The sequence below is a fragment of the Oncorhynchus clarkii genome, chromosome 4 (assembly GCF_045791955.1).
Source record: "Oncorhynchus clarkii lewisi isolate Uvic-CL-2024 chromosome 4, UVic_Ocla_1.0, whole genome shotgun sequence".
Lineage (NCBI taxonomy): Eukaryota > Metazoa > Chordata > Actinopteri > Salmoniformes > Salmonidae > Oncorhynchus > Oncorhynchus clarkii.
In genome coordinates, this window is record NC_092150.1 from 94,039,113 (window position 1) to 94,059,276 (window position 20,164).

A 20,164-nucleotide genomic window follows, 5' to 3' on the forward strand; every position below is an offset into this window, starting at 1 on the left:
ACTATACACTACAGAATATACACCATATACTACAGACTATACACCATATACTACAGACTACATAACACACACTACAGACTATACACTACAGACTATACACCATACACTAGACTATACACTACAGACTATACACCATACACTACAGACTATACACCATACACTACAGACTATACACCTACAGACTATATAACATACACTACAGACTATACACCATACACTACAGACTATACACTACAGAATATACACCATATACTATAGACTATACACCATATACTACAGACTATATAACATGCACTACAGACTATACACCATACACTACAGACTATACACCATACACTACAGACTATACACCATACACTAGACTATACACCATACACTACAGACTATACACCATACACTACAGACTATACACCATACACTACAGACTATAATACATGCACTACAGACTATACACTACAGACTATACACCATACACTACAGACTATACACTACAGATTATACACTACAGACTATACACCATACACTACAGACTATATAACATACACTACAGACTATACACCATACACTACAGACTATACACTGCAGACTATACACCATACACTACAGACTATACACCATACACTACAGACTATACACTACAGACTATACACCATACACTACAAACTATATAACATACACTACAGACTATACACTACAGACTATACACCATACACTACAAACTATATAACATACACTACAGACTATACACCATACACTACAGACTACACACTACAGACTATACACCATACACTACAAACTATATAACATACACTACAGACTATATACTATACACCATACACTACAGACTATATAACATACACTACAGAATATACACCATACACTACAGACTATACACCATACACTACAGACTATACACTACAGACTATACACCATACACTACAACTACACACTACAGACTATACACCATACACTACAAACTATATAACATACACTACAGACTATACACTATACACCATACACTACAGACTATATAACATGCACTACAGACTATACACTACAGACTATACACCATACACTAGACTATACACCATACACTAGACTATACACCATACACTACAGACTATATAACATGCACTACAGACTTTACACTACAGACTATACACCATACACTACAGACTATACACTACAGACTATACACCATACACTACAGACTATACACTACAGACTATACACCATACACTACAGACTATACACTGCAGACTATATAACATGCACTACAGACTATACACTACAGACAATACACCACATACTACAGACGATATAACATACACTACAGACGATATAACATACACTACAGACGATATAACATACACTACAGACGATATAACATACACGCACACAGAGAGAGAGAGAGAAACACTTGTATCATTACACACCACTCTGGTTTAATCAAGCATTTTGCAACACCAGCAATAACATCTGATAAATATGTGTATGTGACCAATAAAATGTGATTTGATTTCATCTCAGCATCATTGTAGCTGTTGTACATCAGTGTGGTGGACTAATGTTCGTTCCAAATGGCAAAGTATTAACTAGATAGACACCTATGGGCCCTGCTTCAAAGTAGAGCACTATATACGGGAGCCTTTATAGGAATGCTGTGAGAGAGGGCAAGGCTTTCAATCATTAAATACATGATATTTTCAGATTATTATACCTACAGGTCATTAAAAACATGATATATTCTGATTATTATACCTACAGGTCATTAAAAACATGATATATTCTGATTATTATACCTACAGGTCATTAAAAACATGATATATTCTGATTATTATACCTTACAGGTCATTAAAAACATGATATATTCTGATTATTATACCTTACAGGTCATTAAAAACATGATATATTCTGATTATTATACCTACAGGTCATTAAAAACATGATATATTCTGATTATTATACCTACAGGTCATTAAAAACATGATATATTCTGATTATTATAGCATTATTAGCAGCTAACACACAAGAAGCTTTACATTACACAATGTACACTGCAGTATTTTAACACACACACACACACACACACACACACACACACACACACACACACACACACACACACACACGTATACGAATCACACAGTTAAAAAGATTTAATAAAAGAGTTCTGTCTAAAAGGTGTTGTGGTGCTAACAGGTGCCTGGTCTCTCAGAGGGAAGTGTGTGTCAGTCTGGATCCAGTCCCCACTGTCCTGGTTGGGAATGTGTAGTTATCATGCCTCTCCACACAGGGGTGCTGTTTCACACACAGACACTGCCTCAGCCTCGAACCCGGTCTTCTCCTCACAAACCTACAAAGACAGGACACACTGCTAGGTGGTTATGTTTTGGGTGTGTTTAGTTGTGGTGAGTCTGTGGTGTGAGTCTGTGGGGTGAGTCTGTGTGGTGAGTCTGTGTGGTGAGTCTGTGTGGTGAGTCTGTGTGGTGAGTCTGTGTGGTGAGTCTGTGTGGTGAGTCTGTGTGTGTGGTGAGTCTGTGTGTGTGGTGAGTCTGTGTGTGTGGTGGTTACTTGTGGCTCTGTGGTGTGAGTCTGTAGTGAGTCTGTGGTGTGAGTCTGTGGTGTGAGTCTGTGGTGTGAGTCTGTGGTGTGAGTCTGTGGTGTGAGTCTGTAGTGTGAGTCTGTGTGTGTAGTGGTTACTTGTGGCTCTGTGGTGTGAGTCTGTGGTGTGAGTCTGTGGTGTGAGTCTGTGTGTGTAGTGGTTACTTGTGGCTCTGTGGTGTGAGTCTGTGGTGTGAGTCTGTGTGTGGTGGTTACTTGTGGCTCTGTGGTGTAAGTCTGTGTGTGGTGGTTACTTGTGGCTCTGTGGTGTGAGTCTGTGGTGTGAGTCTGTGTGTGGTGGTTACTTGTGGCTCTGTGGTGTGAGTCTGTGTGTGGTGGTTACTTGTGGCTCTGTGGTGTGAGTCTGTGGTGTGAGTCTGTGGTGTGAGTCTGTGTGTGGTGGTTACTTGTGGCTCTGTGGTGTGAGTCTGTGTGTGGTGGTTACCTGTGGCTCTGTGGTGTGAGTCTGTGGTGTGAGTCTGTGGTGTGAGTCTGTGTGTGGTGGTTACTTGTGGCTCTGTGGTGTGAGTCTGTGTGTGGTGGTTACTTGTGGCTCTGCGGTGTGAGTCTGTGGTGTGAGTCTGTGGTGTGAGTATGTGTGTGGTGGTTACTTGTGGCTCTGTGGTGTGATTCTGTGTGTGGTGGTTACTTGTGGCTCTGTGGTGTGAGTCTGTGGTGTGAGTCTGTGTGTGGTGGTTACTTGTGGCTCTGTGGTGTGAGTCTGTGGTGTGAGTCTGTGGTGTGAGTCTGTGTGTGGTGGTTACTTGTGGCTCTGTGGTGTCTTCAGTACTAGAATGTGTGTAGAGGGAACTCCTGTCCGTGTTCTTCAGCAGGGCTCTGGAAACAAGACGCAACGAAGGAACCTCCTTCTCCGACACACCTACACAAACACACAATATATAATCATGTATCTACAGAGAGTGTGTGTGTGTCTGTGTGTGTGTGTGTGTGTGTGTGTGTACCTAGGTGTCTGCGGAGGCCAGGTTTCAGGAGTCTCCAGACCCTCATGGTAGTTGACTCCTCCCAGCTGCCAGAGGAAGCGGGGTTAAGGCCAGCAGTGGGAGTGTCTGTGGTTGACTCCGCTCTCCTAATGGGAATACGGCTGGCCCGAGGCTGCAGCTCACACCTGGACAGACAGGTAGATTGATAGAAGTTAGACAGGTAACAGACAGACGGATAAGAGACAGACAAATAGACAGATGTTAGACAGGTAAGAGACAGACAGGTAGGTAGATAGAGGTTAGACAGGTAACAGACAGACAGGTAGGTAGATAGAGGTTAGACAGGTAACAGACAGACAGGTAGGTAGATAAAGGTTAGACAGGTAAGAGACAGACAGGTAGGTAGATAGAGGTTAGACGGGTTAGAGACAGACAGGTAGGTAGATAGAGGTTAGACGGGTTAGAGACAGACAGGTAGGTAGATAGAGGTTAGACAGGTAACAGACAGACAGATAGACAGGTAAGAGACAGACAGGTAGGTAGATAGAGGTTAGACAGGTAACAGACAGACAGGTAGGTAGATAGAGGTTAGACAGGTAACAGACAGACAGGTAGGTAGATAAAGGTTAGACAGGTAAGAGACAGACAGGTAGGTAGATAGAGGTTAGACGGGTTAGAGACAGACAGGTAGGTAGATAGAGGTTAGACGGGTTAGAGACAGACAGGTAGGTAGATAGAGGTTAGACAGGTAACAGACAGACAGATAGACAGGTAAGAGACAGACAGGTAGGTAGATAGAGGTTAGACGGGTTAGAGACAGACAGGTACAGTTGAAGTTGGAAGTTTACATAAACCTTAGACAAATACATTTAAACTTACGTTTTTCACAATTCCTGACATTTAATCCTAGTAAAAATTCGCTGACTTAGATCAGTTAGGATCACCACTTTATTTTAAGAATGTGAAATGTCAGAATAATAGTAGAGAGAATGATTTATTTCAGCTTTTATTTCTTTCATCACATTCCCAGTGGGTCAGAAGTTTACATACACTCAATTAGTATTTGGTAGCATTGCCTTTAAATTGTTTAACTTGGGTCAAATATTTCGGGTAGCCTTCCACAAGCTTCCCACAATAAGTTGGGTGAATTTTGGCCCATTCGTCCTGACAGAGCTGGTGTAACTGAGTCAGGTTTGTAGGCCTCCTTGCTCACACACGCTTTTCTGCCCACAAATGTTCTATAGGATTGAGGTCAGGGCTTTGTGATGGCCACTCCAATACCTTGACTTTGTTGTCCTTAAGCCATTTTGCCACAACTTTGGAAGTATGCTTTGGGTCATTGTCCATTTGGAAGACCCATTTGCGACCAAGCTTTAACTTCCTGACTGATGTCTTGAGATGTTGCTTCAATATATCCACAAAATGTCCCTCCCTCATGATGCTATCTATTTTGTAAAGTGCACCAGTCCCTCCTGCAGCAAAGCACCCCCACAACATGATGCTGCCACCCCCGTGCTTCACGTTTGGGATGGTTTTCTTCGGCTTGCAAGCCTCCTCCTTTTTCCTCCAAACATAACGATGGTCATTATGGCCAAAAAGTTATATTTTTGTTCCATCAGACCAGAGGACAGTTCTCCAAAAAGTACGATCTTTGTCCCCATGTGCTCATAGGTACACTTCAACTATGACAGACAAAATGAGAAAAAAAATCCAGAAAATCACATTGTAGGATTTTTTATGCATTTATTTGCAAATTATGTTGGAAAATAAGTATTTGGTCACCTACAAACAAGCAAGATTTCTGGCATCCATGTCCTCCTTTTGGTAGGTATCTTCATTATTAAACATGCAATGAACTACACAGAGGGAAAAGTACACTGGACACTGCACCATGGACAGAACTCTTGTTAATAACCGGTATGAACAAAAACACAAGAAAGAGGGAGAGCTCAACATTACATTTAAACTACTCAATCAGTGTGAGGTGTGAAGTCTCTGATGGGCGTTAACTAGAGCAGTGAAGTCAGGTATAGTTTCTGACATCGCTATGAGCAGGATTGCTGAGAGGTGAGAGTCAGTAAGAGATGATCTGTACCTTGACTTGTTATATTTCATCACTGAAAATGTCTGTTCACATACATAGGTTGACCCAAACAGTACAAACAGTACAGACTCCTAATCTCTGGAAAGTTGTGTTCATTGAGAGATAACATAGAAGCTCGTCAGTGACATTGTTTTGAATAGTTCTCCAATCACTGCATCAGACCGATCAGCTCAAGCTGCAGGTCAGTGGGAGCGTTATCCACATTGCAGGTGAAAGGAGAGGAAACCAACAGCATGTCATTTTACAATCCTCAAAACGACGAGAAAACTCACCGGTCAAAGCATGCAACAGCGATATATACTTCTTCCGCTGGTCATCTGATAGGGAACAGACTAGTAGTGTCGGAAGGTGGGGGAGATTGTTGTCATCTGATAGGGAACAGACTAGTAGTGTCGGAAGGTGGGTCAGATTGTTGTCATCTGATAGGGAACAGACTAGTAGTGTCGGAAGGTGGGGGAGATTGTTGTCATCTGATAGGGAACAGACTAGTAGTGTCGGAAGGTGGGGGAGATTGTTGTCATCTGATAGGGAACAGACTAGTCGTGTTGGAAGGTGGGGGAGATTGTTGTCATCTGATAGGGAACAGACTAGTAGTGTCGGAAGGTGGGGGAGATTGTTGTCATCTGATAGGGAACAGACTTGTAGTGTCATCTGATAGGGAACAGACTAGTAGTGTCGGAAGGTGGGGGAGATTGTTGTCATCTGATAGGGAACAGACTAGTAGTGTCGGAAGGTGGGGGAGATTGTTGTCATCTGATAGGGAACAGACTAGTAGTGTCAGAAGGTGGGGGAGATTGTTGTCATCTGATAGGGAACAGACTAGTAGTGTCGGAAGGTGGGGGAGATTGTTGTCATCTGATAGGGAACAGACTAGTAGTGTCAGAAGGTGGGCGAGATTGTTGTCATCTGATAGGGAACAGACTAGTAGTGTCGGAAGGTGGGGGAGATTGTTGTCATCTGATAGGGAACAGACTAGTCGTGTCGGAAGGTGGGGGAGATTGTTGTCATCTGATAGGGAACAGACTAGTAGTGTCGGAAGGTGGGGGAGATTGTTGTCATCTGATAGGAAACAGACTAGTAGTGTCATCTGATAGGGAACAGACTAGTAGTGTCGGAAGGTGGGGGAGATTGTTGTCATCTGATATGGAACAGACTAGTAGTGTCAGAAGGTGGGGGAGATTGTTGTCATCTGATAGGGAACAGACTAGTCGTGTCGGAAGGTGGGGGAGATTGTTGTCATCTGATAGGGAACAGACTAGTAGTGTCATCTGATAGGGAACAGACTAGTAGTGTCAGAAGGTGGGTGAGATTGTTGTCATCTGATAGGGAACAGACTAGTAGTGTCGGAAGGTGGGTGAGATTGTTGTCATCTGATAGGGAACAGACTAGTAGTGTCGGAAGGTGGGGGAGATTGTTGTCATCTGATAGGGAACAGACTAGTAGTGTCATCTGATAGGGAACAGACTAGTAGTGTCAGAAGGTGGGTGAGATTGTTGTCATCTGATAGGGAACAGACTAGTAGTGTCAGAAGGTGGGTGAGATTGTTGTCATCTGATAGGGAACAGACTAGTAGTGTCGGAAGGTGGTTAAGATTGTTGTCATCTGATAGGGAACAGACTAGTAGTGTCGGAAGGTGGGTGAGATTGTTGTCATCTGATAGGGAACAGACTAGTAGTGTCAGAAGGTGGGTGAGATTGTTGTCATCTGATAGGGAACAGACTAGTAGTGTCGGAAGGTGGTTAAGATTGTTGTCATCTGATAGGGAACAGACTAGTAGTGTCGGAAGGTGGGTGAGATTGTTGTCATCTGATAGGGAACAGACTAGTAGTGTCGGAAGGTGGGGGAGATTGTTGTCATCTGATAGGGAACAGACTAGTAGTGTCGGAAGGAGATTGTTGACTTCTACTTGGCGGGTCAGGAGGAGTAGTTTTCCCTTGAAGGCTTTGACAAGACTGTACATCTGATGTGCAAAAAGGCCCTTCCCTTTTAGTTTGGAATTCAGTTCATTCATGAGGCCATGATGTTCACGGTGAAGGAAAAATCAGCCAAACATTCTTTATCTTGCAGTTGAGGGAAATCCACATATTTTCCTTTCATTTGCAAAAACTCAGCAATCTCTGACTTCAGGCTTTAAAGCACCTTCCCCAAGCTCAGCCATCTCCCACTTCAGGTCCCACACCCTTTAAAGCACCTTCCCCAAACTCAGCCATCTCCCACTTCAGGTCCCACACCTTCTTAAGCACCTTCCCCAAGCTCAGCCATCTCACGTTTGTGTGGCAGGGGAGATCTCCATCACCCAACGCCGTCTCTTCCAACAGTGAGACAAACTGTCTGTGGTTTAAAGATTTTACTCTGATGAAGTTTACCACTTTAGTGACTGTGCCCACAACATGGCTCATTTTCAGAGCACATTTACAGAGCACCTCCTGATGAATAATGCAATGCAGGAAAATAGTTGTCTGATCTGGGTTCAGCTCAGCTTCTTGATCTCATATCCTTTTCAAAAGGAAGTTGAGGCACCATCAGTGATCACACTGGATAACTTTTCAAAACTCAGTCCCAGCTTTGCCATACACTTATTAACCTCCTCCATTAAATCTTTCCCTGTGGTGGTGCTCTTCAAGGACTGCATTGAATCATTCTCCTCTGTAATTTCAAAGTCTGGGGTTTACGCCTCGTAAGAATATCAACCACTGCACCATGTCACTGCTCTCATCGTGTTATTTCTTACATTAGTACCCCAGGTCATCTTAGGTTTCATTACATACAGTCGAGAAGAACTACTGAATATAAGATCAGCGTCAACTCACCATCAGTACGACCAAGAATATGTTTTTCGCGACGCGGACCCTGTGTTCTGCCTTACAAACAGGACAACGGAGTGGATCCTATGCAGCGACCCAAAAAAACGACTCCGAAAGAGAGGGAAACGAGGCGGTCTTCTGGTCAGACTCCGGAGACGGGCACACCGTGCACCACTCCCTAGCATTCTTCTTGCCAATGTCCAGTCTCTTGACAACAAGGTTGATGAAATCCGAGCAAGGGTAGCATTCCAGAGGGACATCAGAGACTGTAACGTCCTTTGCTTCACTGAAACATGGCTCACTGGAGAGACTCTATCCGAAGCGGTGCAGCCAACGGGTTTCTCCACGCATCGCGCTGACAGAAACAAACATCTTTCTGGTAAGAAGAGGGGCGGGGGCGTATGCCTCATGGCCAACGTGACATGGTGTGATGAAAGAAACATACAGGAACTCAAATCCTTCTGTTCACCTGATTTAGAATTCCTCACAATCAAATGTAGACCGCATTATCTACCAAGATAATTCTCTTCGATTATAATCACAGCCGTATATATCCCCCCCCAAGCAGACACATCGATGGCTCTGAACAAACTTTATTTAACTCTCTGCAAACTGGAAACGATTTATCCGGAGGCTGCATTCATTGTAGCTGGGGATTTTAACAAGGCTAATCTGAAAACAAGACTCCCTAAATTTTAGCAGCATATCGATTGCGCAACCAGGGGTGGAAAGACCTTGGATCATTGTTACTCTAACTTCCGCGACGCATATAAGGCCCTGCCCCGCCCCCCTTTCGGAAAAGCTGACCACGACTCCATTTTGTTGATCCCTGCCTACAGACAGAAACTAAAACAAGAGGCTCCCACGCTGAGGTCTGTCCAACGCTGGTCCGACCAAGCTGACTCCACACTCCAAGACTGCTTCCATCACGTGGACTGGGACATGTTTCGTATTGCGTCAGATAACAACATTGACGAATACGCTGATTCGGTGTGCGAGTTCATTAGAACGTGCGTTGAAGATGTCGTTCCCATAGCAACGATTAAAACATTCCCTAACCAGAAACCGTGGATTGATGGCAGCATTCGTGTGAAACTGAAAGCGCGAACCACTGCTTTTAATCAGGGCAAGGTGTCTGGTAACATGACCGAATACAAAGAGTGCAGCTATTCCATCCGCAAGGCTATCAAACAAGCTAAGCGCCAGTACAGAGACAAAGTAGAATCTCAATTCAACGGCTCAGACACAAGAGGCATGTGGCAGGGTCTACAGTCAATCACGGACTACAGGAAGAAATCCAGCCCAGTCACGGACCAGGATGTCTTGCTCCCAGGCAGACTAAATAACTTTTTTGCCCGCTTTGAGGACAATACAGTGCCACTGACACGGCCTGCAACGAAAACATGCGGTCTCTCCTTCACTGCAGCTGAGGTGAGTAAGACATTTAAACATGTTAACCCTCGCAAGGCTTCAGGCCCAGGTGGCATCCCCAGCCGCGCCCTCAGAGCATGCGCAGACCAGCTGGCCGGTGTGTTTACGAACATATTCAATCAATCCCTATACCAGTCTGCTGTTCCCACATGCTTCAAGAGGGCCACCATTGTTCCTGTTCCCAAGAAAGCTAAGGTAACTGAGCTAAACGACTACCGCCCCGTAGCACTCACATCCGTCATCATGAAGTGCTTTGAGAGACTAGTCAAGGACCATATCACCTCCACCCTACCTGACACCCTAGACCCACTCCAATTTGCTTACCGCCCAAATAGGTCCACAGACGATGCAATCTCAACCACACTGCACACTGCCCTAACCCATCTGGACAAGAGGAATACCTATGTGAGAATGCTGTTCATCGACTACAGCTCGGCATTCAACACCATAGTACCCTCCAAGCTCGTCATCAAGCTCGAGACCCTGGGTCTCGACCCCGCCCTGTGCACCTGGGTACTGGACTTCCTGACGGGCCGCCCCCAGGTGGTGAGGGTAGGCAACAACATCTCCTCCCCGCTGATCCTCAACACTGGGGCCCCACAAGGGTGCGTTCTGAGCCCTCTCCTGTACTCCCTGTTCACCCACGACTGCGTGGCCACGCACGCCTCCAACTCAATCATCAAGTTTGTGGACGACACAACAGTGGTAGGCTTGATTACCAACAACGACGAGACGGCCTACAGGGAGGAGGTGAGGGCCCTCGGAGTGTGGTGTCAGGAAAATAACCTCACACTCAACGTCAACAAAACTAAGGAGATGATTGTGGACTTCAGGAAACAGCAGAGGGAACACCCCCCTATCCACATCGATGGAACAGTAGTGGAGAGGGTAGCAAGTTTTAAGTTCCTCGGCATACACATCGCAGACAAACTGAATTGGTCCACTCACACAGACAGCATCGTGAAGAAGGCGCAGCAGCGCCTCTTCAACCTCAGGAGGCTGAAGAAATTCGGCTTGTCACCAAAAGTACTCACAAACTTCTACAGATGCACAATCGAGAGCATCCTGGCGGGCTGTATCACCGCCTGGTATGGCAACTGCACCGCCCTCAACCGTAAGGCTCTCCAGAGGGTAGTGAGGTCTGCACAACGCATCACCGGGGGCAAACTACCTGCCCTCCAGGACACCTACACCACCCGATGTCACAGGAAGGCCAAAAAGATCATCAAGGACATCAACCACCCGAGCCACTGCCTGTTCACCCCGCTATGATCCAGAAGGCGAGGTCAGTACAGGTGCATCAAAGCTGGGACCGAGAGACTGATTAACAGCTTCTATCTCAAGGCCATCAGACTGTTAAACAGCCACCACTAACACTGAGTGGCTGCTGCCAACACACTGACACTGACTCAACTCCAGCCACTTTAATAATGGGAATTGATGGGAAATGATGTAAATATATCACTAGCCACTTTAAACAATGCTACCTTATATAATGTTACTTACCCTACATTATTCATCTCATATGCATACGTATATACTGTACTCTATATCATCGACTGTATCCTTATGTAATACATGTATCACTAGCCACTTTAAACTATGCCACTTTGTTTACATACTCATCTCATTTGTACATACTGTACTCGATACCATCTACTGTATCTTGCCTATGCTGCTCTGTACCATCACTCATTCATATATCCTTATGTACATATTCTTTATCCCCTTACACTGTGTACAAGACAGTAGTTTTGGAATTGTTAGTTAGATTACTTGTTATTACTGCATTGTCGGAACTAGAAGCACAAGCATTTCGCTACACTCGCATTAACATCTGCTAACCATGTGTATGTGACAAATAAAATTTGATTTGATTTGATTTGATCCAGGGCCAAGGAGAAATAGGTCCTTTACCTTGTCTTTCAACTGCTGTTCCATAATCTCTCTGCGATGCCCTCAACACGCTGTGTCACTGTTCGTCAGGGAAACATTTTCAAACAGCTCTTTCTTGTGCTGCAGAGTCAGTTAAACATTCTAACTTGCCCTTAGCGAATGGCTTGCTATGTTTAGCAATTTCATGGGACAGTACATAGCTAGCTCTCGCAATTCTGTCTTATGCTGAATGCAGGTTTGTGAAAAGTCTTTGCTGCTTTTGCAAGTGAGAAAGCAACTCTTTCAATGCACTTGCCTTCTGCTCAGAAGACATATTCTTATATTTCTCTGCATGCTTCGTCTGGAAATGTCGGGACAAGTTGTAGTCTTTCAAGACAGCGATGCCCTCTTTGCACACTATAATCACACAGCTTTTCCCTGATACATCAATAAAGAAATATTTCCATGTCCACTCTTGCTGGAACACCCTACATTCATTGTCTGCTTCCATTTTCCTTGAAAAACAAATTTTTGCGCAATATCTAGCTAGCTACTATTTGTAACTGTGACGTGTGTGTCAGCCTGTCAGTCACTGTCTGTCCTCGTGCAGTTGTTATTTATACGTGCCTTCAAAATAAATTACCCACAAGCGGTGGGAGTTAAATCATTACACAAAGGCCAGTATTCATTGGAATTTTATTTTGATAAACAAATACTTTTTTCAAAACTTTACTATCGCAAATTCTTTATGTGATCTGAGCATGATTCCGCGGGCCGTAATGAATCAGGTCGCGGGCCACATACGGCCCCCGGGCTGGCCTTTGCCCAGTCCTGGTCTACACGGACAAGTTCTAGCTTGGTTAAGATCTTATCTGTCGGAAAGATATCAGTTTGTCTCTGTGTATGGTTTGTCCTCTGGCAAATCAATTGTAAGTGTTGGCGTTCCTCAAGGTTCAGTTTTAGGACCACTATTGCTTTCACTATACTGTATATTCTACCTCTTGGTGATGTAAACTTTCACTGCTATGTGGACGACACACAGCTGTACATTTCGATTAAACTTGCTTGCCTACCCTGGAAGCCTATGTTTCAGACATAAAGGAAGTGGATGGAGGCAAATGTTTAACTTTTAAAGTTGGACAAAACAGAGATGCTAGTTCTAGGTCCCAAGAAACAAAGAGATCTGCTGTTGGATCTGACATTTAATCTTAATGGTTGTACAGTTGTCTCAAAACTGCAGGACCTCGGTGTTACTCTGGACCCTGATCTCTCTTTTGATGAACATATTAAGACTGTTTCAAGGACAGCTTTTTCCAGTTTCAACTGTTCTGCCGGCGGCTAGGGAACCCAGAACTGTTCACCCGACGTGCTACCTTGTCCCAGGCCTGCTGTTTTCGACTCTCAATTCAATTCAAGGGGCTTTATTGGCATGGGAAACAAATGTTGACATTGCCAAAGCAAAAATTAACAGTAAATGTTACACATACAGAAGTTTCAAAAGAATAAAGACATTACAAATGTCATTATTTACAGAACTTTATATTATTTATATAACTTTTTCCTAGATATGGCTAATACACTGCTCCAAAAAATAAAGGGAACACTTAAACAACACAATGTAACTCCAAGTCAATCACACTTCTGTGAAATCAAACTGTCCACTTAGGAAGCAACACTGATTGACAATACATTTCACATGCTGTTGTGCAAATGGAATAGACAACAGGTGGAAATTATAGGCAATTAGCAAGACACCCTCAATAAAGGAGTGGTTCTGCAGGTGGTGACCACAGACCACTTTCAGTTCCTATGCTTCCTGGCTGATGTTTTGGTCACTTTTGAATGCTGGCGGTGCTTTCACTCTAGTGGTAGCATGAGACGGAGTCTACAACCCACACAAGTGGCTCAGGTAGTGCAGCTCATCCAGGATGGCACATCAATGCGAGCTGTGGCAAGAAGGTTTGCTGTGTCTGTCAGCGTAGTGTCCAGAGCATGGAGGCGCTACCAGGAGACAGGCCAGTACATCAGGAGGCGTGGAGGAGGCCGTTGGAGGGCAACAACCCAGCAGCAGGACCGCTACCTCTGCCTTTGTGCAAGGAGGAGCAAGAGGAGCACTGCCAGAGTCCTGCAAAATGACCTCCAGCAGGCCACAAATGTGCATGTGTCTGCTCAAACGGTCAGAAACAGACTCCATGAGGGTGGTATGAGGGCCCGACGTCCACAGGTGGAGGTTGTGCTTACAGCCCACCACCGTGCAGGACGTTTGGCATTTGCCAGAGAACACCAAGATTGGCAAATTCGCCACTGGTGCCCTGTGTTCTTCATAGATGAAAGCAGGTTCACACTGAGCACGTGATAGATGTGACAGAGTCTGGAGACGCCGTAGAGAACGTTCTGCTGCCTGCAACATCCTCCAGCATGACCGGTTTGGTGGTGGGTCAGTCATGGTGTGGGGTGGCATTTCTTTGGGGGGGCCGCACAGCCATTCATGTGCTCGCCAGAGGTAGCCTGACTGCCATTAGGTACCGAGATGAGATCCTCAGACCCCTTGTGAGACCATATGCTGGTGCGGTTGGCCCTGGGTTCCTCCTAATGCAAGACAATGCTAGACCTCATGTGGCTAGAGTGTGTCAGCAGTTCCTGCAGGAGGAAGGCATTGATGCTATGGACTGGCCCGCCCGTTCCCCAGACCTGAATCCAATTGAGCACATCTGGGACATCATGTCTCGCTCCATCCACCAACGCCACGTTGCACCACAGACTGCCCAGGAGTTGGCGGATGCATTAGTCCAGGTCTGGGAGGAGATCCCTCAGGAGACCATCCGCCACCTCATCAGGAGCATGCCCAGGCGTTGTAGGGAGGTCATACAGGCCACACACACTACTGAGCCTCATTTTGACTTGTTTTAAGGACATTACATCAAAGTTGGATCAGCCTGTAGTGTGCTTTTCCACTTTAATTTTGAGTGTGACTCCAAATCCAGACCTCCATGGGTTGATCAATTTGATTTCCATTGATCATTTTTGTGTGATTTTGATGTCAGCACATTCAACTATGTAAAGAAAAAAGTATTTAATAAGAATATTTCATTCATTCAGATCTAGGATGTGTTATTTTAGTGTTGCCTTTATTTTTTTGAGCAGTGTATATATATTATTATTTATATATCTCTCTCTCTCTACCGCACCTGCTGTCTCGACCTCTGAATGCTCAGCTATGAAAAGCCAACTGACATTTACTCCTGAGGTACCGACCTGTTGCACCCTCTACAACCACTGTAATTATTGTTTGACCCTGCTGGTCATCTATGAACGTTTGAACATTTTGAAGAACAACCTGGCCTTAAATGGCCATGTACTCTTATCTCCACCCGGCACAGCCAGTAGAGGACTGGCCACCCCTCAGAGCCTGGTTCCTCTCCACCCGGCACAGCCAGAAGAGGACTGTCCACCCCTCAGAGCCTGGTTCCTCTCCACCCGGCACAGCCAGAAGAGGACTGTCCACCCCTCAGAGCCTGGTTCCTCTCCACCCGGCACAGCCAGTAGAGGACTGGCCACCCCTCAGAGCCTGATTCCTCTCTAGGTTTATAATCTCCACCCGGCACAGCCAGAAGAGGACTGGCCACCCCTCAGAGCCTGGTTCCTCTCCACCCGGCACAGCCAGTAGAGGACTGGCCACCCATCAGAGCCTGGTTCCTCTCTCGGTTTCTTCCTAGGTTCTGGCCTTTCTAGGGAGTTTTTCCTAGCCACTGTGCTTCTACACCTGCATTGCTTGCTGTTTGGGGTTTTAGGCTGGGTTTCTGTACAGCACTTTGAGACATCTGCTGATGTAAACAGGGCTTTATAAATACATTTTATTGATTGATTGAGGTAAATGGATAGAGGTTAAACAGTCGACAGACAGACAGACAGACAGACAGACAGACAGACAGACAGACAGACAGACACCTGGTGTACTTGATTGAGGACAGGATGTTCAGAGGTTCCTCTTTTCCAGCAGCCTGAGACACAGAAAGAGAGACAGACAGGAGAGACTACTGTTAGTGGGGTGGTGTCTGTGTCAGTGGGGAGGTGTGTCTGTGTCAGTGGGGAGGTGTGTGTGTGTCAGTGGGGAGGTGTGTGTGTCAGTGGGGAGGTGTGTGTGTGTGTGTGCATGAGGCGTGTATGTCAGTGGGGAGGTGTGTGTGTGTCAATGTGGACGTGTGTGTGTGTGTGTGTCAACGTGGAGGTGTATGTGTGTGTGTCAATGTGGAGGTGTGTGTGTGTGTGTCAATGTGGAGGTGTGTGTGTGTGTGTGTGTGTGTGTCAATGTGGAGGTGTGTGTGTGTGTCAATGTGGAGGTGTGTGTGTGTGTGTGTGTCAAGGTGGAGGTGTGTGTGTGTGTGTGTGTCAAGGTGGAGGTGTGTGTGTGTGTGTGTGTGTGTGTGTGTGTGTGTGTGTGTCAATGTGGAGGTGTATGTGTGTGTGTGTGTGTGTGTGTGTGTCAATGTGGAAGTATGTGTGTGTGTGTGTGTCAATGTGGAAGTGTGGTGTGTGTGTGTGTGTGTGTGTGTGTGTGTGTGTGTGTGTGTGTGTGTGTGTGTGTGTGTGTGTCAATGTGGAGGTGTGTGTGTCAATGTGGAGGTGTATGTGTGTGTGTCAATGTGGAGGTATGTGGAGGTGTGTGTGTGTGTGTGTCAATTTGGAGGTATGTGGAGGTGTGTGTGTGTGTGTGTGTCAATGTGGAGGTGTGTGTGTGTGTGTGTGTCAATGTGGAGGTGTATGTGTGTGTCAATGTGGAGGTGTGTGTGTGTGTGTGTCAATGTGGAGGTGTGTGTGTGTGTGTGTCAATGTGGAGGTGTGTGTGTGTGTGTGTGTGTCAATGTGGAGGTGTATGTGTGTGTCAATGTGGAGGTGTGTGTGTGTGTCAATGTGGAGGTGTGTGTGTGTGTGTGTGTCAATGTGGAGGTGTGTGTGTGTGTGTCAATGTGGAGGTGTGTGTGTGTGTGTCAATGTGGAGGTGTGTGTGTGTGTGTCAATGTGGAGGTGTGTGTGTGTGTGTCAATGTGGAGGTGTGTGTGTGTGTCAATGTGGAGGTGTGTGTGTGTGTGTCAATGTGGAGGTGTGTGTGTGTGTGTGTCAATGTGGAGGTGTGTGTGTGTCAATGTGGAGGTGTGTGTGTGTGTCAATGTGGAGGTGTGTGTGTGTGTGTGTGTCAATGTGGAGGTGTGTGTGTGTCAATGTGGAGGTGTGTGTGTGTGTCAATGTGGAGGTGTATGTGTGTGTGTCAATGTGGAGGTGTATGTGTGTGTGTCAATGTGGAGGTGTGTGTGTGTGTCAATGTGGAGGTGTGTGTGTGTGTCAATGTGGAGGTGTGTGTGTGTGTGTCAATGTGGAGGTGTGTGTGTGTGTCAATGTGAAGGTGTATGTGTGTGTGTCAATGTGGAGGTGTATGTGTGTGTGTCAATGTGGAGGTGTGTGTCAATGTGGAGGTGTATGTGTGTGTGTCAATGTGGAGGTGTGTGTGTGTGTGTCAATGTGGAGGTGTGTGTGTGTGTGTCAATGTGGAGGTGTATGTGTGTGTGTCAATGTGGAGGTGTGTGTGTGTGTGTGTGTGTGTACCTGTGTGTGTGTGTGTCAATGTGGAGGTGTTTGTGTGTGTGTCAATGTGGAGGTGTGTGAGCATGAGGCGTGTGTGTCAATGGGGAGGTGTGTGTGTGTGTGTGTGTGTGTGTGTGTGTGTCAATGTGGAGGTGTGAGTGTGTGTGTGTGTGTGTGCGTGTGTGTGTGTGCGTGTGTGTGTACCTGTGTGTTTGGTCGTCCTGGCCGGATAGGGAACTCTCTTCTCCCCACCACCCCCAGCACGTCTGGACAGCTGTAGCCTAGCAATCACAGGGAGGGGCTGGACGTCACACACAACCAGGAAGTGACGTATCAGGAGAATGAAGCACGTCAATCAGTCCTCACACACACACAAATGACCATCATGCATCACTGGGCTGACTGACAGCTCTCTCACCCAATCACAGACCGCATCCTCCCAGCCGATTGGTGAAGTCAGTGGTCCAAGGTTGTCATGGCTGCAACACTGACAGTCCACCAGCTGGATTCTAGCTCAGTCTTCGTCTGTGTCTGTGTGTGTGTCTGTGTGTGTGTGTGTGTGTGTGTGTGTGTGTCTGTGTGTGTGTATTGTCAACATTTTCAGACATGTAGGTCTAAAGTTTGCACAATTCACAACACATCTCTGTCACAGACATAAGGTCTATTAACCAATCAGAGAGACGTGAGGGAAAATTCTCTCATCCTGTCTAGAGCCTAGGTTCTGTTCCTATCCTGTCTCCTCCTGTCTAGAGCCTAGGTTCTGTTCCTATCCTGTCTCCTCCTGTCTAGAGCCTAGGTTATGTTCCTATCCGGTCTCCTCCTGTCTAGAGCCTAGGTTATGTTCCTATCCTGTCTCCTCCTGTCTAGAGCCTAGGTTATGTTCCTATCTAGTCTCCTCCTGTCTTGAGCCTAGGTTATGTTCCTATCCAGTCTCCTGTCTAGAGCCTAGGTTATGTTCCTATCCAGTCTCCTGTCTAGAGCCTAGGTTATGTTCCTATCCAGTCTCCTGTCTAGTGCCTAGGTTCTGTTCCTATCCAGTCTCCTCCTGTCTAGAGCCTAGGTTATGTTCCTATCTAGTCTCCTCCTGTCTAGAGCCTAGGTTATGTTCCTATCTAGTCTCCTCCTGTCTAGAGCCTAGGTTATGTTCCTATCCTGTCTCCTCCTGTCTAGAGCCTAGGTTCTGTTCCTATCCAGTCTCCTGTCTAGAGCCTAGGTTATGTTCCTATCCTGTCTCCTCCTGTCTAGTGCCTAGGTTATGTTCCTATCCAGTCTCCTGTCTAGAGCCTAGGTTCTGTTCCTATCCAGTCTCCTGTCTAGAGCCTAGGTTCTGTTCCTATCTAGTCTCCTCCTGTCTAGAGCCTAGGTTATGTTCCTATCCAGTGTCCTCCTGTCCATATGAGAGCTTCTCTGAGCTGGCTCCTATTGCTGTCCATATGAGAGCTTCTCTGAGCTGTCTCCTATTGCTGTCCATATGAGAGCTTCTCTGAGCTGTCTCCTATTGCTGTCCATATGAGAGCTTCTCTGAGCTGTCTCCTATTGCTGTCCATATGAGAGCTTCTCTGAGCTGTCTCCTATTGCTGTCCATATGAGAGCTTCTCTGAGCTGTCTCCTATTGCTGTCCATATGAGAGCTTCTCTGAGCTGTCTCCTATTGCTGTCCATATGAGAGCTTCTCTGAGCTGTCTCCTATTGCTGTCCATATGAGAGCTTCTCTGAGCTGTCTCCTATTGCTGTCCATATGAGAGCTTCTCTGAGATGTCTCCTATTGCTGTCCATATGAGAGCTTCTCTGAGATGTCTCATATTGCTGTCCATATGAGAGCTTCTCTGAGATGTCTCTTATTGCTGTCCATATGAGAGCTTCTCTGAGCTGTCTCCTATTGCTGTCCATATGAGAGCTTCTCTGAGATGTCTCTTATTGCTGTCCATATGAGAGCTTCTCTGAGCTGTCTCCTATTGCTGTCCATATGAGAGCTTCTCTGAGATGTCTCATATTGCTGTCCATATGAGAGCTTCTCTGAGATGTCTCTTATTGCTGTCCATATGAGAGCTTCAGTAGAAAAAGTGTGATCAACAAACTGTTTGAGAGTATATATGGATATTTTCAAACAGATTTGGTCTCTGTTAAGATAACGATATTTAAACTATTTCCACATTTCATCTCCCCGTTATTCATGAGCTGATCTGCTACCTGTATAATCAACTCGTTTTGCCAAATAAAGGAGATATTTTGGCACTCGTTTAAGTAGGTTATTTAGCATTTATACAAATTAATGGAATGTAGGTAGTTTTGTGCCCCCTCCAAAAAGTGGTTAAATCCATTGTCATACTAAATATAAATATTTCCTGAGCTTTCTTAAATCTCCTAAATACAGGACAGATACTTCAAAACCTTATTCCTCATAATTTCTTTTTTGACTATAGTAGTAAATATAAGTAAATATTTTATCAAATAATCATAGTTTTAAATATCTGTCAATACCTAAAGGAGTCCTACAGCTGCAAATCAAATTTCTAAATGATCCATGGTATGACATCTTCATTTACATATTACTGTTTTATAACTTCTTCTTTGTCAACTTGGTTGTTGATCATTGCTAGACAGCCATATCAAATCTTGTCATATATTTTCAGAACAATTTAAGTCACTGTAACGAGGCCACTCAGGAACATTCAGCGTCGTCTTGATAAGTAACTTCAGTTTATATTTGGCCTTGTGTTTCAGGTTGAACCAGGTTTTCCTGTAGGATTTTGCCTGTGCTTAGCTCTATTGCGTTTCTTTGTGTGCTAAAACACTCCCTAGTCCTTGCTGATGACAAGCATACCC

General features: G+C 45.4%; 1 protein-coding gene across 1 annotated transcript in view; it reads right to left on the reverse strand.

Moving 5' to 3' along the window:
• Positions 1 to 1,425: 1,425 nt before the first annotated feature.
• Positions 1,426 to 20,164, reverse strand: part of LOC139407446 (AGBL carboxypeptidase 5) — a 59,298-nt gene continuing 40,559 nt past the window's right edge. The window contains exons 13-18 of the mRNA XM_071151242.1: positions 17,544 to 17,620; positions 15,708 to 15,760; positions 3,567 to 3,730; positions 3,369 to 3,484; positions 1,928 to 2,356; positions 1,426 to 1,761 (exon numbers count right to left, since the gene is read on the reverse strand). Of these exons, the coding sequence (XP_071007343.1) occupies positions 2,279 to 2,356; positions 3,369 to 3,484; positions 3,567 to 3,730; positions 15,708 to 15,760; positions 17,544 to 17,620 (488 nt within the window). The 3' untranslated portion in view covers positions 1,426 to 1,761; positions 1,928 to 2,278. The remainder of the gene's footprint in view (positions 1,762 to 1,927; positions 2,357 to 3,368; positions 3,485 to 3,566; positions 3,731 to 15,707; positions 15,761 to 17,543; positions 17,621 to 20,164) is intronic.